Here is a 19176-nt window from a genome sequence, read left to right on the forward strand (position 1 = left end):
ACGTGCTCATAAAATGGTCAGCTATATTTGGATCGCAAGCTTGCAGCCTTGCACTGTGTAGTCACAGAATATCGAAAACAAGTGTGGAGGTTCTTTTAACAAATGCAGATAGGACTACTTTCGTACAGAGCGGACGCGTGGATCACCCCGTTCTGAGCGTTTTCGTAATTTTTCTTGCCTTTTGCTGACCGTTTCCTTCTCGCCACCCCCTTCCGCGGCCTGAGAGCTCGCACCACGGGACCAACCGAGCATTGGCCCAATGAAGTTACTCCATAGTTTGTATGCGGCGTACAATGGAATCTGGTAAAGCAAGAGCAATTTATAACATGTGGTGAGGCCACACAGGCACTTACCACAAGGTAGAACCACCAAACCCAATCACCGAATGCCCCACTGCCGATCTGACACGCCCCTAGACATATAAACCATGTGTTCAGCCAAACCGTTAGAGTGACATCAACTCACATGTGACATAAAGTATATCGAAACACCATTCTGTTACTCCCGGTTGATTAAGGTCTTCTCCGGGAGAGATGAGTGCTCCAGTTGTTGGGTCCCGTCTTGTAGTGCCCATCCTTTCAAGATAGCGTGAAAGGAATAAGGCAGGGAGATATGTCACAACGTAGAGTGCCAGCGAGCCTTTAGATGGAGGAAGAGAGCTTCGCCGGAATAAAAGACGGAAGACTGCAGAGAGGAGGGTGGGGATGAACATTCCAAGCCTCAGATTTCGGAGGGCCTGTTCATTCTGTAGCGCTAAAAAATTGTATGGTTTCAAAGAGAACTGTGGTTGTATGATAAAATCGTACCAATTCGTTTAGCTGCTCCGTGAGCCATGATGGTGGATGGCCTGCAAGCGTGCTGAACCCAATTTGTGCACACGTCCCTATAATTTCAAATTAACTTTAGCTTCGAGTCGCACGTCAACTTCGCACCTCGAACTTACAGTTATGTCGCAGACAAACTGCACAGAGGTAGTGAGAGAGGCCATCCAGGCTAACAAGGACCACCAACACGCCTTGAAAGTATACACGGAAAGACTTGAGGCAGAGCTTCAAACTGTCGACAAACTCCTGGTATGTTGTATTCTGTATATTTCGCACCTAGTTTCAATGATAGCTTCTAGGAACCTGCTGATGCTAATCTGGACGGCGAGCCAGACATCGATGTCGGAGGCTCTATCATCATTCCAGGCTCCGTCAAGGCATCTGGACTCTTGACCCCCAGTGAATTGCTTTCAGAGGTGACAATAGCGCCTGTTTGACCCTCTAATGCTGAAGATTTCCCCCAGGACTCTCCCTTTTACGAAGAGGCTGCACGGCGCAGTCGATATCTAAGCTTGACAGAGGTTCATCCCAGTGCGTTATTCGACCCATTACGCTACTCATCTCCCTAATTCGTAGCTGCAGTGACCAAGAAGGACCTTGAGGCTCTGAGAGAAGCTGTGAGGACTGAAAACTACCGCATGCATGCTCTAGATGCTCAACGAAAGTTCGTCTTGCTCTATCATGTATGATATGATCTTATCAACTTCTCTCTCAGAGGCAATCCTGTTTTTACAAGTTTGAGTAATCAACCGTCAAACTATCTCGAGTTGAATAAGGAGGGCCTTGATTGGGATCGTATCGCAGAGAAGGCATGTTTCATAATATCATATCCACAACTACCTGTTAACTCGCGTGCGCCAGGTCTCTTCATCATCCATGTATACGCGTACACCAAGAGAGTGTGAGATACGCTGGTTGGGTGATCAGCATCCATGTTTCAATCATGGCCCTTGGACACAAGACGAAACCACCAGACTCAAAGGGCTCGTCGCCGAATACGGGAATGAGCAAGTAGACTGGGAGGTCGTGGTAGATAAACTCGGGGTATGTCTACTTTTGAACTAACAGAAAACGTGTGACAATCTACACATAACAGACCCACCGAACGCCTCTAGACTGCATGATACACGGCACAACGCGAAAAATTCATTTGTGGACACCAGATTCTGACGAGCGTTTATTGAAAGCTGTTGCTACTTTCGGTCACGATAACTGGTCTGTAGGTATGTGTCTTGCAACATTGCACTTTTGTATCCGCATTCATCAAATTCACTGCACAGTCGCCTGTCAAGTCTCAGAAGATGCTACCCCTAGCCAGTGCCAGAACCGTTATCAACGCACTCTTGACCCTACTCTGAAGCACAAAGCATGGTCTGATGAGGAGGACTCACGCCTACGTCTCGCAGTCCAAGCGTACGGTACTTCCTGGGTGAATGTCGCATCCGCCATCCCAGGTCGCCATAATGATCAATGTCGTGATCGTTGGAACGATATCATCAACCCTGCGATAACCAAAGGGAAGTGGACCGAAGAAGAAGACCAGGATCTTTTGGCCATAATACAACAAATAGGGACTTCGAGCTGGAAGGAGATCAGCAATCGACTAGGCAGCGGGCGCACCGATAGCATGGTAACATTCATCGCTTCAGAGGCCTATGTTTCCTGTTCATTTATTTTACTTTAGTGTCGAAACAGGTATAATAATCTCCAACGGCCGAAGACCTCGCAACCAACCAAAACACAATCTCAAATAGCAAGTTTCAGCGTCATCGCTCAACCCTCAATGGACATGGTCGCAGAGTCATCTCGAGCAACATCTCGAAAGAGAAAAGCACCCACTCCTGCCGATGAGTCCACTGAGGTGAATGAATTGGTGCCCATCGAGGAGTCAAGTTCTGTGCCCAGACTTCCAGGTATTCATGTGACCACGAGGACGACTGATTCGGCCATAACGTTCCTTGAACCGGTCATCAGCGTCAACCCTGAAACTCACAAGAAACGCACTCGAGAAGTTCTAGGGATGACTAAGAGCAAGAGCAAGAGTAATGAGAAGGCGAAGTCAAAATCAAAATCAAAATCAAAATCAGCGGATCCTAACGCTAGCACCACCCCTGAGGGCGCTGGCGACATATCAACGTCTACCAAAAAGTGGGAAAAAGGAAAAAGGTTGATGTAGAATCCACATTAAAAGAAATTCCAGCCAAGAAGGCTCCCCGTCCTAAAGCCCGACCTGTTCGCAGCAAAAAGAATGCCGCGCCTGGTACCATGGTTTTAGATTTAGGGCCTCCTCCTGTTTCAGGCACGTACTCATGTTACCATGTTGTCTCAAGATCTTGACTCCCTTTACAGGGGACAATAGCGGGACTGGTGATCAAGCTGGGCCGAGCACTTTAGGTCCTGGAGTCCCTGGACTTGTGGTCCAATGCTGTCATATCAGTGAATTAGGCTTAAGACCACCGTCGCCATCGAACCGAATGGGATAGGTGCTCCTGAATGTTGAGGTTTCATAACGATGTCTTGCTTTTCGTTCGAGAGTGTCGGTGAGCCTGAAATAATATAATACATGCATAGAAGGTATTTCAACCGTGAAATCGTATATTACGGTTCATTACTCGACGCTCCGTACTTGTGTGTGTGTCGATCAATATCTAGCTCCTCGTCAGCCCACTAATATATTCTACCTACTGGCACCAAGCCCGCCCATCAGTACAAGGGCGGGAACATCACGAGACTGCTAGCACGGTGTCCCCTGTAACTGCACTGAAGGTCAGCACGATACTCGTCAACTTTGTGCTTTAATAACTGACCCTGGATATTTTGCGTATATACACTGCCGGCAATCATCCCAGTTTCTTGTACAATCCCTACACATGGGGGACGCACAAGTTTTGCACGAATGCGCTGCCTCAGTCCATCTACACCGATGACAGTAGTAGCGACCACAACTGGAGCACCTCGATAAGCTGGGCACGCAGTCATCGCAGATATGGCGACGGCATATCCCGCACTTCTCAGTAAACCGTGAACACGAGAGTTGAAGCTGTTCCGTATCGTTCTCCTCTTCGATGCAGTCATCACACAGCCTTGTCCTACTGCAAACTGTACAACTCTGGATGTATGCACACCAGTCCTGGCAATATACAACTTTGCAACTTGGGCATTCGATGAATGGCGTCCCGGATGGGTCACCTGCGCAGGGTCCACACAGCCATGTCCGTGAACATGCGCATGTACGCCCTCCTGGTTCACAGTCTGAGCAGACCATGTCTCGGAAGCGATTGCGATTACGGGACCAACAGTAAACGTTACCACAGCGGCGCCACGCTGAAGCAAGGTCCTGGCGGATGCAGTTCCGACAAGGAGCGATCCTTGGAGGGTGCTCGTGGCTGATCGACTGGTGGTCGTCCTCAGTATCTGGGTCGCTGATAGGAATAATGATTTTAAATGCTGTGTGGTTAGGTCTAGGGCTCCACTGAGCGTCGCCTTCAGGCCGTCCAACACACCAGCTCAGTGATTCCATGCAATACCACTGAGAGCATATTGGACACTGGCCAGTTTGAGGTGTTGCGCAGGGAATGCAAAAGAACTCTCGGTCGTGGTAAGAGCATTCCACGACGGAGACGATGGAAGATGCCTTGCAGCTTGAGTTCTCGCACGCGTGTATACCGCAGACGCGGCATCGAATGAGGTCGTGGGAACACAGTGGGCAGGCAGTAGTGGGGGCATCACGTTCCAGCACCGCTGGATCTACAAGGTCCAACTCCACAAGATGGTGCAAGAAAACCTAAAGGATATGATATTACCACGGAAACTTCAGGATTCTGGGATCACCAAGGTATATCACGAGCATCGCACTTACGATCGCGTTCTCTCTGCAACGTTCATGTTCTTGCTTCCTCTTAGCCTCTTGCTCCTGCCTTCGTGATTCTTCATCCTTCTTCCACTCATTCACTTGTTCGGTTATGAAAACCTTCAATGCGTTCTGCACGCCCTTGTCTGCGGGTAAGGGAAAGTCTGGGATGCCCTCGGAACCCTGGGTGACATCCCTTACCACCATATTATTGAGATCAACTGAGAAGCATATGGTCTTCTGGCGTGACAAGGGATCGAGCCTGGAAAGATGAAGACCGGAATGTTCCAGGACACCAGTGGTAGCATTCAAAATAGCAAGGAAGGACGAGTGCGAGGGTAACATCTCATCCGGAGTGACTACACCGTCTATGCTATCGCGACTGGCGAGGGCTCTTGCAATCTCCACAATCTTGGGATAGATCGGGTGGCCAGCTCCGACATGGCGGAACTGCATGGTGTTCAGTTTATGGATTGTGATGTTGATGACCGGAGGTGGCATGTTGGTGGTCGGAATGATGGGAGCGTACTTTTTTACAGTAGACTGATCATTCACATAGTTCGGACATTTTGTCGGACACTGGATGCTAATATTATTAGACTTCACGCGTCATGAAGTAACCTTTAAATTTGCCTAACGTCATGGAGTAAGATGAAAACAATCAAGGAGTCATGACAAGGACCAGACCCGCCCAAATAGATTATTGGATCGGCACAAAAAGCAGGACTAGACGCCCACAAGGCCTAAGTATATGCGAAATCAAATGGTTAAGCAGAAACTTTCCAACGTTTTCGTGGGTACGTGGAGGCTTCCCAGTTAACAATATGACCCAGCAATTCGCCATCTTCTTGCCCAAGATTATCCTCTGTTGCTGTGAGCAGATTCTTCAATGACTCCTGAACCAGCCCTGCAGTCTTGAGTTTCCTTTCGAGTGAGGGAAGCGCGGCTTTCTTAGGGGGAGAGGCCTTTGAAGAACAAGTTCAGTCGATATACCAGAAGACACAAAGACGGGCTCACTGGTGTTCTGAGATATGTATGCTTCGGTGGCAATGCGGGGAAATGGGTCGGAAGCTGACGTAGAGTTCCTGGCACAACGGGCGGCATATTCTCGTCATCTGAAGGAAGGAGTTCGGGCGACTGCGATCGTGAAGGTGGCATTTCAAAAATCGGTTCGGCTGGTTCAGCTTAATCCACAGTCAAACATTCAAGTCAGCATGGTTCAACATTACGCACCAGAAGCTTTTGTAAATTCTGCAGCGACTGTGCGTAGATCCTTTGTTTTCAAATCTCGCTCTTCGCATGCCATTAGCATGTCCTTTGCTATCGGTATTGCGCGATTGGCAAGATTAGCGTACTGGTGGGCGCGTTCATATAGATTCTGAATGACTACTCTCTGAGGTGTGAGCTCGATAATTAATAGAATGAAGGGCTGCGTACATGTTACGACTTCTTTCTCTAGTCTCTTCAACGCGGGGGGTTCGATTGAATCGTATTCCGAGGTCTGTAGCTGGGCAAGGATGAGCCGCTGCACTTCTTTGGAAGCTATTTCCGAAGAGATATCCGGTATGATCTCAGCAACTGCCACGCTTGGTTGGCGCGGAGGCTGGACATGAAACTGATAAGTCGAGGCTGCTGCTGCTGCTGCTGGGGGCGGCGGCGGGAATCGATGGGGATAATGCGCTACCGCTGGCTGAAGCAGCTGGGGAGGTCCTGAACCAGTTGCATATACGATAGGATACGGCTGTTGATAGGTCCCATAGCTTTGCTGATATGGAACGAAATTTGACATGGTAGTTAGTAATGGAAAGTTGGATTGGTCAATGATGTTCACACGTCATGCTCACCCGTAGTAATCATTTCCCTAGGTTCATACTTAGCTACGACCGCATCACGATCTTTGGTTTATATGCCGTGCGTGGCCGTGCGGCACCGATAGTCCGCACTTGTGCAGCTCTCTTCCTCTCATGTTCGCCCTACTGATTTTTCTATTTAATTTTTTCAAAATGGGCGATGTAGCCGGAGAGATCACATCTTCTGCGAACGTGCTAGACTCCAGTGAGGATTCCGCGGGGCCCGATGGAGTACCAGACGAGTCTTTCCGCACGAGTAGGCCAGATATCGTTGGGTCTGACGTTCCAGATGCCCCGTTTCCAATTAAATTGTCAGGCCCCGTGCAGCATGGATTCGGTAGAGGGAGCAAAGACCTCGGATGTCCAACTGGTATGTTCCCAGACTGAATCTTGATCGAACTAAATCCACGGGTATGAACTATAGCGAATCTTCCTGACGATTCCCTCCCACCCATGATCGATGCTGCAGAGACAGGAGTCTATTACGGCTATGCCCAGGTTACCCCTCCTGAGGGATCATCATCATCTTTATCTGACCAAGACGTACGCGTCTTGCCCATGGTCATGAGTTTTGGGTGGAATCCTTTTTATAACAATGAACGCAGGACTGCGGTAAGTCTTTTCCCCCCTTCTTTGAACCATCCTGAATCATGGCGCCCAGGAAATTCACATAATGCACAAGTTTCAGACCGATTTTTATGGATATGATATGAAGGCTCTGGTTTTGGGATATATCCGTCCGGAACTGCATTACACTTCACGAGGTGCGATTGTCCCTGGACCACTTTCACCCACGCTGACAACTTTCCACTCACAGAAGCACTTATAGAAGACATAGAGTTTGACAAAAGGGTCGCACTCAAGTCAATGGCAAGGCCTGGGTACGAGAAATACATGACAGACCCTTTCTTCACGGTTTAGGCCACCCCTCGGATGGAATGATTGTGCTATAACCATAACACGTATCACTAACGGAACACAGGGTATATAGAGCGCTACATAGTAAATGGTTGTAACACATAGGAGTCTTGCCAGCCGGTGCTGATATGCATTGCGCAAATATATGATATTGCCATTGATTGACAAGATACCGTGGAGATCCTTATCGATACTCCCTACCTGTAATGAAGAAAGACTAGTACTTGGATCGCAGATTAGCAGACTTATAGAACTCTGCTTGGGAGTGCATGCTGCGAATGACCATAATTAATTCAGCAGATACATCACAATACGAACAGCGCACAATATTATAGTCGTCTTGCTTTCTTTGCCCTCGTCCCTCCAATCTTTATAGGTGTCCTGTCCTCAACTACCACCACCGATGACCGAATATTATCCCCCTCAGAAGTCATGAACGCCTTTTGCACCGCTTCCCTCCCCCACCCGAACCCTTTAAACTTCAGCGCAAGCGTGACAGGCGATACACCACCATCCTTGAAGTTCGGCCTAGTTATTTCCTCCTCGACGCGCTTGAAAGCGCGCACAGCGCATTGGTACCCCGCTTCATAGCTGCTTTTATTCGCTCCCTTGAACCCACATGAACCACTTGTCCACCATCCGTTCTTGACAAGCTTGCCGGACGGATAGGTGAAGACGACGCGGCAATTGTTGTGTGTAGTGTATACGTGGAGGTGATAAGGCTTTGAACGCTCCGCGATGTCCTTCTTTGGTTCCCTCATTATTGCAGTTATGGGGTTGTAGTATGTATTTGGGCCCATCGGAGGCTTGTCTAGTGGAGGAGCAGCCGAGTCTTCACCTCCCCACATGTCATCGGCGAGACTAGTCCCGAAGGAGGCAGGTCTTGAAAAAACTGCATTTTCATGCAGGCCAGCACGATGGAGATATTGTCGTGCGGCGCTGAGCACTGATGGTCTCAGTTGAGTGAGTGAGACCATGTCTAATACTTCAGTTGAGCAAACGTAGAAATTAGCAAGACTTTGACGCGTTCGAGGACTGTGGGAAAGCAAAGTCTCTCGCATTTTCGGATTGCACCGGGTCCGGAACCTTCTCCACCAACTCGCTGCTCACAAAAAACCATGGCTGTAAGTCAAATAAGCAGTCGAGTGAACGACACAATGCTAACTACGACTTCATTTCTAGTTCGCTAACGCGTTCTACAATACCATCGCAAAGCGCAACAGTACGTGACCCGATCCTCTAAGTCATGCGCAGTTCGATTAACTAAATCAAACCTCTAGGCGTCTTCGTCACCTCCATTTTTGCTGGAGCCTTTGCCTTCAACGTAGGCTTTGACGTCGCTGTGACCAATTTCTGGGACCGTTGGAACCAGGGGGTGAGTAGCCGACACATCTAACGCTACCCGATAACTGACTTTGCTGTCTTTACCCGCATGATTCAGAAACAATGGAAGGACATTCGTTCGAGATACGTCGAGGAGGGATCAGACTCATAGCTTCGCCCCAGTTGGCCAGGGACCTACTTGCATAATGATTATATTCCTCAATAGACTTCTTCCCGGAATTGAGCTGTCGGCGTGTTCTAGAACTTCACCTCGTGTGATTTCACCGTGATAGTTCGGTGTTGATGCGCTGCGTATCTGCTTCCATTTTTTCTGTGCAGGTGGTATCCTGGCGACTTGATACGTACGAATTGCCACCGTCTACTAATTAAACATCTTCCTGAGTTGAGCTTATGGGCGCGCTAGAATGAGAAGTGCATCACAATTTTATTATGAAAATTCAGTGCTGTTAATACACTTGGCACTGCCTATACATGTTCTGTAGTTATCTACCGACCACACGGGCGAGCTGGCAGCTCCTCAAACTTATAGCGGTCCCAAAAAGCTAGGGCAATTACAGGAGTCTGTTGGAGAACACGATAATGTACGGATCGATATCTACGTGTTTGAATATGTTGAGTATGCGAGTATATACCTCGGAACACGGCGCTACATAAATGCAAGTGAGGGTGAGGTACAGTCTGGTACAGTGCTAGAATACGACGCTGAATTGTAAAGTGCAAATGAGCATTGGTCTACCGATGATGATAATGATGATGATGATGGAAGACAGACAGAGACAAACAGAACGCAGTCGAATAGAAATACGGTTGGTGGAATATAGGTAGAAAAACCACATACAACGCGATAGATACCGCATCGACTAAAGAGAAAAGGTGTCACTGGGAACAGAAGACAAGACAGTATCAGGTGGAGAGCATGCCGGGATCTTCATCATCCAAGCGGCTGAAGATTTCATCAAAGATCTCTTTGCCATCAGCAGATAGAGGAGGGAGCTGGTTGGTGTCAGCAGACGGATCATCTCGCGAAGCTTTGATCCTACAAACACGTTCTTCGTTCCAAATGTTCTCGAGGGTTTCCGTAAGGTTCTTCAACCCGAATAAGAACCCGCGATCAGGCTCTTCGGGAAAGTGAGGGGGAAACCGAGCATATATCAGCCCCGTTTCCACATCCACTTCAGCTTGATAACCCTTAGAGCTTGACACCTGATGGATGATATCGCGATCTGTGGGCGGAGGATAAGGAAGCCAATCACGCCCAGTGGTTGTATGAGCGAAATCAACGATGCGGACGTTAACTTCGCCGCGCTTTCGCTTCCCGCCGGAACGCTTGCCAACTGGTCCAACAAGCAGGTCTTCACTATGACTACGGCGCAATAAGGGCCGCTCGTCACTGGCGCTGGACCGCGTACTGGACCGCTCCAACGACTCTCCACGCTTACTACGGGATGAAGGGTGCTCAAGAGCGCATGTTCTGAACGCTTCTTGCGCCTCACGATCTCCGTCGTAGATAAGGAGGAGACTGCAGCCGTAGAACCTGAAGCCCTTCAGACGATTGATGATCCGAGCGAGAGCATAAAGCTTCTGGAGAAGAATAGGAATCTGCCAGACGAGGAGACGTTCGCCATCTTGCAGGAAAGACGCCAACACCGACTGAAACTCTTCGGCTTTTATGTCTCGGCCCCTGTACTTGTCTTGGGTTACGTATGATTGCGTGGCGTTGTTCCACACCTTGAATGTAAACCAGTTTAGTCAACTCTAGATTTCTTACCCGTCTATATATATACTAACCTGCATACCACAGATCCGGACGCCTAGGGGCCTACTCGTCGTGCGGTCACACTTCTTTCGTTGACTCTTCTTCTTGGCGAGCGTCGCGTCCATGCCATACTGTCGTGTCCCCATTTTCAGATCAAGAACGCACGAGCGTTTTAAGCGACCGGTCAGATCTTCCATACAAATGAAATGGTTTTGACGCGTGATCGAGTTATCAAAGTTGTATGTGGACGGAGGTTTACTGGAAACAGGTGTTACAGGGGTAGAAAACCCGAGAGATCGTGATCGACTTCGATGTCTTTTGAGGCAGGGAGGGAGGTCGAGTTGGTGCTGATCTTCAAGCGTAAGGGAATCCCTGTCGCTGGCACTGTCCTGTACATAAATCGAGTCTATAGCAGACTCACTCTGGACACGCGGAAGAAAGGGGAACTGGAGACTTCCTTCCTCTTCTTTCAGCCTCTCTGCTTGTCCCACAGGGTGCCTTCGACGATGTGAGCGAGTGCGTCGGGCAGAGGAAATCGGACGACCCTCATGATCAGCCATCTCACCCTCGTCGTCTGTCTTCGTGGACCACTTGGCGCGATTCCGACGCTGAAACCTACGGAGAATGGTGTTAAAAACGTGGTCTTTGAGCTTTGTGTTAACCATCGTTAACCCTGTTCCCCCGAACCAACTAGGAGTTCCCTGTTGCTGCCCGATCCCCGGTTCGGAATGCAAATGATGCAAGGAAGGTGGGTGAATCCCCTCCTGTACTAACGTACGATGAGCTGAATGGGATTCTGAAAATGGCGTTGGAAGGACGCCTGAACAGCATTCGGGTGAGTTGGAAGGAGTTAGCGGTTCCCCCTCCTGGGGAGGTATGGTAGCCTGACGCAAGAAAGGGCTGCACTTCATTGATGAAGGCTCTGGTCGCACAAGGTTAGGTGTTGATGCAACCACACCGCGTAGACGATCGTGTTTCGGCCCGTCAAGATGGAGAACCCATTCAGGAATAATGTGACGATTACGGCCAAGCACCACTTCGGGCATTTCATCGGATGTTTCATGACTTGACACATCATCGTCTTCCAGAAACTGGGATGTCAACCCCTGAGTGGGACAAGAAAGGTAGGAATTATGTCTGCGATAGTCAGGAGGCGGTGGATAGGCGGAATGGGGATGAGTATGCGTGTCCGGTACATTCGAGTTGGTGGCTGGTAACGAGCCTTTGGATACGCGTCGGTAAGTGACAAGCATCACGCCAAGATAACGTGGAATGAATCCAAGTAAAGGAGGTGCTTCTCGCTCAACAGCTTCATAAAACTGATTCTCTCTCGAAACCAGAGGCTGTAGACGATGTTATTAGAACCGGATCATGACAGAACATCACCAGGCATACCTTGCACACGGCACGCTTGGTAAATCTATAGATCGCATTGTGGCCACCGACTTGGTTTCGGAAAGGACGTAGAGGGATATGTGGAAGACTCTCATCTGATGCACCGAATGTCATATTCAGTGGCTTTCGTTCCAGGTCACGATTGTAGCTGATTCTGTGCCCGACTAGGGATCAGCTTTGACCTTTTGGAATGAAGACAAGCACTTGTCGACAAGTACTTGAAGATAATAATCCTTATGCGGTGGAACAAAGATAACTGTCGGTGACCTGCAGTGCCGACGAGGAGAGTGTTTTTGAAGAATGATGAATGACGATATGGACGAGACACGTGCTTTGTCGACTTGTTAGAATGATGACTAATAAGCACAGCAGTCGCACTGTCGCAACCTTCGACGCGGTGTATCTGTTATAAGCCTCCCCAAGTCATTTTAGCACAAAATGCGGAGAATTCATCGAGCGACAAGCATCTTACCTTGTAGGAACGAAAGAATCCTGAATCCAAACGTTAGAACGGACTTTTCTACTCTACTCGGCCGTCCAATCACATGGGGTGCCACGGGTCCTAACCTATCGCACGTTCGCTTGCAAACGTACTTCGACAAAATGCACATTGCACACCAGTGTGGTAGGACCGGTGACCTGATCCCGAGTCGGCAAATGAAATCGTTTCTCTGGATCAAACCGAGTAAGCTTCGTTTCGCCGCAGTCATCCCACCTTACTTTCCACCAAGGGCGAATGAGAGCATGCACGGTCTTGCACTGCTTTTAACCATGTATTGACTACGCCCATGTACATTTAGCCGCACCTTCTCGAACCTCGGGCTAGAACGTGGCCCCCGTTTTCCCACCCACAAACGTCTTCCGTTCTCTTCAATGGTTAGTACGTGTAATCAAGGTGCAGGCAGATGCCGAACTGCTGGCACAAATTCCCCCGTGGGGACCGACGTACGATATCAGTAAACTCAACATTTTGCAAATTGAATAGGAGAATTCCGAATGCCTGTTTTCAGCCAAACTCACCCATGGATCGTCACCAACTTCCGAGTTCAGCCACTGGCACTGATTCCTTATCAGTGTTCCTTCAGTGAGTTTGCATGAAATCATTGAGTCACCCGCTTCGAGGAGTTATCAACTTCCTAGTATCACCCATTCATCCTCACTGGTCTGAGATAAATCTGGTGGCTCCATGCACACTGCGGATAGGCTCCGTGGTGCCCTCTCCACCGGCGGCGACACAGCGGATAGTTCGTTCACATCCGGTACTTCATCGGCGTCCATTGTCTTCGTATTCATAGCTGCGAATAGCTATGATCACTCTCACTATGGACATGATAAGTTAATGTGTCAGATACCGTGCATGTGTGAGTTGGGTAAGCTTGTATCTAGATTCTGCCGATTCATATTTCACATATTCTTATAGAGCGGACCGGTGCATTTTGGGAGGAACGGCGCAGATCCGAGTTGTGTACGGATGACACGCTGGGGGATGCTGACTGCGACTTGGCATTGTGCGTACACTCGGCGAACATCTATGTGCGAAGCCGCCGTTATCTCGAGTCGTGTTTACAGTGGCAAGGAATGGTGTAAAGTAGGGTACTGATCTACAGCTTCCACAATGCGCACATTTTGCCACACATGCATTGTCTTTAGCTCACGCACTACCAAGTATAAGCAGTAGAGCCAGCCGGTGTGGCAAAGTCCATTGTCTCTGAGTCCAACTTTTGTTACGGGAACTTCGGCTTTCACACATCATCCTAGTCTACCTAGTACCGTATGAGTTGTCATCCTATCTATGTATCATAATAATTGTGTTATAGTATTTGTTATTCTGATCAGATGGTAGCAGAGGAGGCTGTAGCATATCGACTTGGCCTCGTTTCTCATCCAGCCATCATGCTCCCTTTGCACAGTCCCTGTCAAGTCAACTGATCATAATTTCAACCTAAAGTGCAAGACAAATCATTCACCAGTGTGAATTACAGATGAAACATCCAACATCAGAAGACATGAAGACATGAGACATCGGAGGAATCAAATAATATATGAAGGAGCCCAATATGAGTGATGCAAGTTGGCAACTCAGAGTACCAGGAATTCTGGGACATGGGACAGATGAAAGAGGGGCACAAAATTGTTTACAAAGACAGCCCCAAGAACAATCATAGTTGTCTGTTTAAATACAGATTGAGTTAAACACTGAATGCTAATTGCACAGGTCTGCAGGATCTTAAAATCCACTATAAAAGTGAGAAAATCAAGAACTATAAGACCCACTCCAGTAGCCTTGGGAATGTTGTAGTTTTTAAGTCAAATGTCTCTCACATTTGGTGCATGACACTGTTCCAGTGCAGCAGGAGAATTATTGTCACCAGAAATAGATGAGTAGTGGTAAATATCAATATTTAGTGACTCAGATGAAGTGTACTTCAGAAATAACCTGCCTCATGCTATGATGTAGTACTCAAGATGAGTAAAATACAAGTAAGTCAAACAATGCAAGTAATCTATTAGAAGCAACATGCAGTGGGATAAGAGACCAGCATTATTAAAATAAGCATCTCCTCTCCACCAGTTACTGCACAACAGATAGTCAGCCACAAGACTCATAATGTTGAAGAATTGCTTGGCATGAGAATGAAGAACCTTCCAGAAGATTAAGAATATGTGAATGAGTCAGATTACTAATAAAGTTCAAACTCCGCTATAAATTGGGATATGGGTCTATATTTTATTGTTTCATCCCTCAACCAAATACCACCACCATCCCTAAAACACCCTCTAGTAATGGCACATCCTTCAAATAGCCCTCTTTCCATTGATAGTGCTCCACCTACTATTTCTAAACCTTTGCCTTCTGTCATTTCTGATGCAAGTGCCCAGTCACAGAGCAATCATTCTGCTGGACATCATGTGCAATGGTCAGATCCATTAGTATATACCAGAGGCATCCCTGCAAGGCAACCTCAAGAAGCTCATCCTGCATCACCTACTGTTGCTTCATCTGTTACCTTCAATCATTCTGCCCGGCATGACACTGGAACCATTGCAGGTGTGATGGAGGGTCCGAATTTGGTACCTGCTGCCTCAGGCACCCCATCTGCTTATATGCCACTACGCCAAACTTTCCAACCATTACACTCTCAGCTCACTAGCACATTCCAAGCTGCTCATCAAGGTTCCTCCTTTATTGCTGCACCCAGGAATCCAAATTTGCGCTTCATTTTTTCACGTCGATTACAATTAGCTCAATCTAGGGAACCTCTCAATCCTGTTGATTCTATTGTTGTTGATGATAGACCTGCTACCTCAGGTAATATGAGTATGCCTTCAGTGACAGTGATATCTGATTCTAAACTTTATACAGAACCCCAGAGAGTGCTCAACCAACCAAATGGTACTGTGGAGTCTACTACTACTTATGTCACTGGCACTCCCCCACCCACTCCCACTGTCACGGAAGATGCCATTGACCTCACCCTTGGCAGTGACGAAGAGAACAGTCTGTTGCAAAAGCAACGTAAAAATCAAAAGAGCACGCAGAAGCAAAGGAATGTGAGTATCAATGGTACTCTATAAATTGTGAAATCGCACTGACCCGAAGCATTGTATTCAGACTCAGATCCTATCAACGTCGATCAAAGTCAACACAGCCAAGCGCCGCCTCGACTCAGAATCCAGCGACACCTCCGAAGGCGGTCCTCAAAAGCGCCTAAAGCGAAAAGGAGCGCTACGACCTCGTCTCGACTCAGATTCAGCGACGAGTGATATCGATCTTGTTTCGCCAGGGCCACGCTCGTCAATCGAACCTTCGTCGTCTTCAGGCAGATTTTCGTCCAGCAGTGTCGAAGTTGTCGACGATGTCGTTCTGGACGGCCCGCGATCCATAGCGGATGCGCGCAACAACCATGCAGAGCCTTCCATCTCCCATAATGATACTCAAGCACCAAAGCATTCGGCTCGGGGGAGTGGGGTTTCAGTTGTAGTGCGCAGCTACAAAAGGCCGGCCCCGGGTGGGAGTGCCGTAGCGTCGAGCAGCAGGGTCAGGGTGGAGGACATGGAGGTGTCGGACGACGAGGTCGAAACCGGTGATCCTCAGCGAGCACTGCTCTATGCGAGTGCAATCTCCCGAAAAGTGCGTATGTGGGCGGGAAAGTTGAAGGGAATCTCCCGTGCTGATATAGAAGCTCTATTCGACGATAACGTAGTGCGTATTTCTCTGTTGCAGTCGTGGTGATGAACGCTAACTTACACACTTTTCGGAAACAGGAGATTATGTCCAAAGGCGAGATTCTGAAGTTGTTGAAAGACATCGACCATGACAAGGACTGGGCTACTCGTGCGGAAGTCCAGGAAACTCGTCTTGAAAGGTACTTGATCGCTGTGGTGACCGACCATTTAGTGAACGGAACGGAAGCCTACAAGCTCGCAGTGCGCATCCTAGACAACTTTGCGCAGAGGTTCCGCGGTGAGAGATACCCACGAACACGTAGGTGAAGGTGAAGGGAGGAGAACAAGTTACTCGTGGGATGGATGCTGCGGAATCCTGGCGTGGACGTGGAACGAGTTGCAAAATTTTCGCAGGTGCCAGCACTCTCATTAGGGGTACAGCCGACTGTTGACAGGCGTTTGTCCGTTTTTGGCGTGTCGTTGTTTCGTTGTTTCACTTTCGTTGTCTTTGCTTTTTTGTTGTGGTTTCGTGCTTTGTGAACGTCAACGTGATGTTCTCTGCTTTCATACATGCTCTCATTGTTTCTCAAACGTTTTGTCCTCTGCTTTCATACACATACTCTCTTGTTGTGGTTTTGTTTCTCGAACGTTGACGTTCGCTGTTGTGTACTTGATTATACCATTTACTCTCAAGTTGCTATAACCTTCAACATGTTCCTTCCGATTGGCTACTATCCTTTTTGCATTGGCTAACGTCTCACGAATGTGTACAATAAGACCTGTGAAATTCTGATCTATAGTCCTATGAATCATAACCATGCTTCCATGAGGATCGTATGTTACTGCCGAGTCAAATTATCGCATGAACTATAGTGGGCTGGTAAAAGTAGGTCATGAAAAGTGTAGAGACGAAGACGTGAAACGTATGCAATGACCAAGGTGTGGGAAATGAACGGCGTTGATGCTAACAAAACATATCTATCCGGCGCTTCTTCATCGCGGGACCCTCATCAGCCGAATCAACGTCGTCTACAACAATGATAGGAGATTCGCTACGAGGGGAAGGTGCGGATGAAGTTATTGGCACAGGCACAGGTGGCTTTTCTGCGACACTGACAGCAACACTCTCAGCAGTCGGCGGATGGGCAGCTGGTGCTTGAGATTGGGCACTCTCGAAATCCGGCACCGTGACTAGTTGAGGCGTCCGTGATGGGAGTGGCGTAGTGGTAAACGGCCCACCTGCTGGAGGGGCTTTGTTGTCACGAGATCCAGGCGGGCCCCCGCGACCACCTCTCGCGCGTTTCGTCCGCCCGCGTCCACGTGTCATTTTCTCCTTCAGATATCGCACTATATGACCTTGTAATATTTCTAGAGCTTTCTGGGCACCAAGCGCCTCGAGCTCTCTGAGCTGCTCTGGAGACAAATGTGAAAAGATCGTGGGAGATAGTATGAGGGTATTATTATGAAGAATGATAGGTTGTGCCTGCTCAGGGTTCGAGGATGAAGGATGCGAAGCTGGAACAGGTCCAACAATGATGGGTAGGCAAACAGATGCCGGTAATGCTGAGAAGGGTGCAGATGCCGCGCTAGATGCTGCACATGCGGAAGATTCCGACGAAGGAGTCGATGCTAGTGCAGGAGCCACATGCGGAGATGCAGCTCCTGGTGCTGGATGCACTGTTGAAGTGAGCTTGGATGTCGTGAAAGGCTCTGACTTAATAACGGGTGTAGTTGTAAAAGGACTCGCAAGGGGGACTGTTGTCAACGGATTTGTGTGTGGTATAGAGTTAGAAGACTTGAACGGCAGTGGCGTTGATGTCAGCGGCGGCGGAAGAGTAACGCCTTTGATGTCGCCCTTGATGCTGCGCTTGAGTGCAGGTTCTAGAGGCGCTGCCCTCTCCTTCTTCCTGCCCTTTCCGTCTTTACCACCCGTACTTGACGATGCAGCTTGTGATCTGGCTTCTTGCTCCTCGAAGGTGTGTTCATATTGTTCGTCCACGGACCAATAAAATCCCTTCCCTCGCTCTCCAGAACTCCTCTCCATCTTCTTGAATGCACGGCCGGATGATAAATTGTGTCGAACAGAGTTCTGAAAAGTAGATGAGCCATTAGAGTGTCAGGTGCAATGTCAGAGATAAGATAGCTCACCTCCCACCCTGCACCCTCATTGTACCGGTACCAGTCATAAGTCTCCATCATCCACGAACATATATCCTGCAGTGTGGCCTTGCCACCCATTGCCTTAATAGCTCGATAACAGAGCTGAGCGTATGTGAATTGAGGTTTTGGGGGCATAACCTCTGGCTTTGGTATAGGCAGGTCTGATTTCTTGCGCTTTTTGGGCGCGGTCTTTACCCTGGGTATACTGTTCGTATTTGGGAGCTGTGGGTCTGGTGACTTTGGCGGCGGTACTGGTACGGAGACGGGGGGCGGCGAATTCGACGGAAGAGAGGAAGGCGGTGATATAGACGTGATATCGACAGAGGGTGAACGTGCACGCTGCACTGATGAATTTGAACTCGGGGAGGGCGAGTCCTCCGGTGCGGGAGGGGGCGGGAGCACGAAATGGAAGGTCCTAGAAGCTATTTGTATTTGAGACCTGATCCACGGTTAGACACGCTCCCGGCTCATGAGAGATCAAATACAGACCTTTCCCCCAAAGGAACTCTGCTACCGCTGCCAGACCAAACACCGTCCACCCAAGCGCCGTTTCTGCCTACGACGACGAGAACAAAGCGCTCCTCGTCCTCCTCGTACTCGATCTTGGCATGGAGCCTGGATACACTCTTGAGGGGTCCCAAATCGACATCAACAGGACTATTGTCGCCAGCAGATGTAGATGCATTGGGTACGCAGCGTCGTCCAATAGTGACTGTCAGGGTCTGAAGATAGAAAGTGATGTTTGGGAAGACAAGAGAATAATATGCGCTGATCTTTGCTGTAGAATCATCTGGAGAGGGAGAATTACGAAGGACGTCGATGTTGTCCATCTGAGAGTCCAGCGCTGCAAGGGCTGTCGAGGACATTACTTATTGTTGGAGTCGGCGAGTGTCGGTGAGACTAACGTTACTT

At 48.7% G+C, this 19176-nt stretch overlaps 10 protein-coding genes across 10 annotated transcripts; 4 read left to right on the forward strand and 6 right to left on the reverse strand.

Moving 5' to 3' along the window:
• Nucleotides 1-3: 3 nt before the first annotated feature.
• F5147DRAFT_667847 (uncharacterized protein) lies at nucleotides 4-883 on the reverse strand. The gene is made up of 4 exons (XM_041435299.1): nucleotides 807-883; nucleotides 466-753; nucleotides 354-412; nucleotides 4-300 (listed from the first exon to the last, which is right to left on the reverse strand). Exons 1-4 carry the CDS (start codon nucleotides 832-834, stop codon nucleotides 115-117), a joined length of 561 nt encoding a protein of 186 aa, XP_041299125.1. The 5' UTR covers nucleotides 835-883; the 3' UTR covers nucleotides 4-114.
• Nucleotides 884-912: 29 nt separating this feature from the next.
• On the forward strand, nucleotides 913-2530 carry F5147DRAFT_667849 (Homeodomain-like protein). The gene is made up of 8 exons (XM_041435300.1): nucleotides 913-1073; nucleotides 1124-1240; nucleotides 1289-1355; nucleotides 1407-1488; nucleotides 1540-1633; nucleotides 1686-1868; nucleotides 1921-2047; nucleotides 2105-2530. The coding sequence occupies exons 1-8, from the start codon at nucleotides 948-950 to the stop codon at nucleotides 2506-2508; spliced, it is 1200 nt and encodes a 399-aa protein (XP_041299126.1). The 5' UTR covers nucleotides 913-947; the 3' UTR covers nucleotides 2509-2530.
• Nucleotides 2531-3417: 887 nt separating this feature from the next.
• Nucleotides 3418-5229, reverse strand: F5147DRAFT_195292 (uncharacterized protein). Its single transcript, XM_041428517.1, has 3 exons — nucleotides 4684-5229; nucleotides 3632-4608; nucleotides 3418-3579 (listed from the first exon to the last, which is right to left on the reverse strand). Exons 1-3 carry the CDS (start codon nucleotides 5173-5175, stop codon nucleotides 3528-3530), a joined length of 1521 nt encoding a protein of 506 aa, XP_041299127.1. The 5' UTR covers nucleotides 5176-5229; the 3' UTR covers nucleotides 3418-3527.
• Nucleotides 5203-6481, reverse strand: F5147DRAFT_667861 (uncharacterized protein). The gene is made up of 4 exons (XM_041435301.1): nucleotides 6112-6481; nucleotides 5908-6060; nucleotides 5692-5858; nucleotides 5203-5639 (listed from the first exon to the last, which is right to left on the reverse strand). The coding sequence occupies exons 1-4, from the start codon at nucleotides 6461-6463 to the stop codon at nucleotides 5442-5444; spliced, it is 870 nt and encodes a 289-aa protein (XP_041299128.1). The 5' UTR covers nucleotides 6464-6481; the 3' UTR covers nucleotides 5203-5441.
• A 196-nt stretch (nucleotides 6482-6677) lies between these two features.
• F5147DRAFT_648103 (riboflavin kinase) lies at nucleotides 6678-7445 on the forward strand (the record flags this gene model as incomplete). Its single annotated transcript, XM_041433257.1, has 4 exons — nucleotides 6678-6894; nucleotides 6949-7136; nucleotides 7186-7288; nucleotides 7342-7445. The coding sequence occupies 4 exons, from the start codon at nucleotides 6678-6680 to the stop codon at nucleotides 7443-7445; spliced, it is 612 nt and encodes a 203-aa protein (XP_041299129.1).
• A 152-nt stretch (nucleotides 7446-7597) lies between these two features.
• F5147DRAFT_667864 (uncharacterized protein) lies at nucleotides 7598-8472 on the reverse strand. The gene has a single exon (XM_041435302.1). The coding sequence runs from the start codon at nucleotides 8417-8419 to the stop codon at nucleotides 7772-7774; it is 648 nt and encodes a 215-aa protein (XP_041299130.1). The 5' UTR covers nucleotides 8420-8472; the 3' UTR covers nucleotides 7598-7771.
• A 17-nt stretch (nucleotides 8473-8489) lies between these two features.
• Nucleotides 8490-9230, forward strand: F5147DRAFT_667866 (ubiquinol-cytochrome C reductase UQCRX/QCR9-like protein). The gene is made up of 4 exons (XM_041435303.1): nucleotides 8490-8566; nucleotides 8625-8664; nucleotides 8723-8817; nucleotides 8884-9230. Exons 1-4 carry the CDS (start codon nucleotides 8561-8563, stop codon nucleotides 8935-8937), a joined length of 195 nt encoding a protein of 64 aa, XP_041299131.1. The 5' UTR covers nucleotides 8490-8560; the 3' UTR covers nucleotides 8938-9230.
• A 61-nt stretch (nucleotides 9231-9291) lies between these two features.
• Nucleotides 9292-12236, reverse strand: F5147DRAFT_832832 (SAICAR synthase-like protein). The gene is made up of 3 exons (XM_041443832.1): nucleotides 11938-12236; nucleotides 10575-11885; nucleotides 9292-10514 (listed from the first exon to the last, which is right to left on the reverse strand). The coding sequence occupies exons 1-3, from the start codon at nucleotides 12049-12051 to the stop codon at nucleotides 9690-9692; spliced, it is 2250 nt and encodes a 749-aa protein (XP_041299132.1). The 5' UTR covers nucleotides 12052-12236; the 3' UTR covers nucleotides 9292-9689.
• Nucleotides 12237-14685: 2449 nt separating this feature from the next.
• On the forward strand, nucleotides 14686-16875 carry F5147DRAFT_667872 (uncharacterized protein). Its single transcript, XM_041435304.1, has 4 exons — nucleotides 14686-15247; nucleotides 15302-15489; nucleotides 15551-16141; nucleotides 16204-16875. The coding sequence occupies exons 1-4, from the start codon at nucleotides 14722-14724 to the stop codon at nucleotides 16429-16431; spliced, it is 1533 nt and encodes a 510-aa protein (XP_041299133.1). The 5' UTR covers nucleotides 14686-14721; the 3' UTR covers nucleotides 16432-16875.
• Nucleotides 16876-19176, reverse strand: F5147DRAFT_667880 (uncharacterized protein). The gene is made up of 3 exons (XM_041435305.1): nucleotides 18754-19176; nucleotides 18253-18703; nucleotides 16876-18193 (listed from the first exon to the last, which is right to left on the reverse strand). The coding sequence occupies exons 1-3, from the start codon at nucleotides 19128-19130 to the stop codon at nucleotides 17069-17071; spliced, it is 1953 nt and encodes a 650-aa protein (XP_041299134.1). The 5' UTR covers nucleotides 19131-19176; the 3' UTR covers nucleotides 16876-17068.

This window comes from Suillus discolor (assembly GCF_016758755.1).
Source record: "Suillus discolor strain FC423 chromosome Unknown F5147scaffold_3, whole genome shotgun sequence".
Lineage (NCBI taxonomy): Eukaryota > Fungi > Basidiomycota > Agaricomycetes > Boletales > Suillaceae > Suillus > Suillus discolor.

Coding starts and splice junctions, on each gene's coding strand:
- F5147DRAFT_667861 (XM_041435301.1), bottom strand. CDS start 6,463: ATGTCAAATTTCGTTCCATATCAGCAAAGCTATGGGACCTATCAACAG. Junction 5,859..5,907: donor AGAATTTACAAAAGCTTCTG/GTGCGTAATGTT, acceptor CTGTGGATTAAG/CTGAACCAGCCGAACCGATT. Junction 5,640..5,691: donor ATACATATCTCAGAACACCA/GTGAGCCCGTCT, acceptor TGTTCTTCAAAG/GCCTCTCCCCCTAAGAAAGC.
- F5147DRAFT_667847 (XM_041435299.1), bottom strand. CDS start 834: ATGGCTCACGGAGCAGCTAAACGAATTG. Junction 413..465: donor CGATATACTTTATGTCACAT/GTGAGTTGATGT, acceptor TTATATGTCTAG/GGGCGTGTCAGATCGGCAGT. Junction 301..353: donor TTTGGTGGTTCTACCTTGTG/GTAAGTGCCTGT, acceptor TTGCTTTACCAG/ATTCCATTGTACGCCGCATA.
- F5147DRAFT_832832 (XM_041443832.1), bottom strand. CDS start 12,051: ATGACATTCGGTGCATCAGATGAGAGTCTTCCACATATCCCTCTACGT. Junction 11,886..11,937: donor CCAAGCGTGCCGTGTGCAAG/GTATGCCTGGTG, acceptor CATCGTCTACAG/CCTCTGGTTTCGAGAGAGAA. Junction 10,515..10,574: donor TCCGGATCTGTGGTATGCAG/GTTAGTATATAT, acceptor TTTACATTCAAG/GTGTGGAACAACGCCACGCA.
- F5147DRAFT_667849 (XM_041435300.1), top strand. CDS start 948: ATGTCGCAGACAAACTGCACAGAGGTAGTGAGAGAGGCCATCCAGGCT. Junction 1,869..1,920: donor TCGTGGTAGATAAACTCGGG/GTATGTCTACTT, acceptor TACACATAACAG/ACCCACCGAACGCCTCTAGA. Junction 2,048..2,104: donor TCACGATAACTGGTCTGTAG/GTATGTGTCTTG, acceptor TTCACTGCACAG/TCGCCTGTCAAGTCTCAGAA.
- F5147DRAFT_667866 (XM_041435303.1), top strand. Junction 8,665..8,722: donor TACCATCGCAAAGCGCAACA/GTACGTGACCCG, acceptor TCAAACCTCTAG/GCGTCTTCGTCACCTCCATT. Junction 8,818..8,883: donor GGGACCGTTGGAACCAGGGG/GTGAGTAGCCGA, acceptor CGCATGATTCAG/AAACAATGGAAGGACATTCG.
- F5147DRAFT_667880 (XM_041435305.1), bottom strand. CDS start 19,130: ATGTCCTCGACAGCCCTTGCAGCGCTGGACTCTCAGATGGACAACATC. Junction 18,704..18,753: donor AGAGTTCCTTTGGGGGAAAG/GTCTGTATTTGA, acceptor ACCGTGGATCAG/GTCTCAAATACAAATAGCTT. Junction 18,194..18,252: donor ATGAGGGTGCAGGGTGGGAG/GTGAGCTATCTT, acceptor TCTACTTTTCAG/AACTCTGTTCGACACAATTT.
- F5147DRAFT_667864 (XM_041435302.1), bottom strand. CDS start 8,419: ATGGTCTCACTCACTCAACTGAGACCATCAGTGCTCAGCGCCGCACGA.
- F5147DRAFT_667872 (XM_041435304.1), top strand. CDS start 14,722: ATGGCACATCCTTCAAATAGCCCTCTTTCCATTGATAGTGCTCCACCT. Junction 15,248..15,301: donor TGATAGACCTGCTACCTCAG/GTAATATGAGTA, acceptor AACTTTATACAG/AACCCCAGAGAGTGCTCAAC. Junction 16,142..16,203: donor CTCTATTCGACGATAACGTA/GTGCGTATTTCT, acceptor TTTCGGAAACAG/GAGATTATGTCCAAAGGCGA.
- F5147DRAFT_195292 (XM_041428517.1), bottom strand. CDS start 5,175: ATGCCACCTCCGGTCATCAACATCACAATCCATAAACTGAACACCATG. Junction 4,609..4,683: donor GTTGCAGAGAGAACGCGATC/GTAAGTGCGATG, acceptor CATATCCTTTAG/GTTTTCTTGCACCATCTTGT. Junction 3,580..3,631: donor ATATACGCAAAATATCCAGG/GTCAGTTATTAA, acceptor CCTTCAGTGCAG/TTACAGGGGACACCGTGCTA.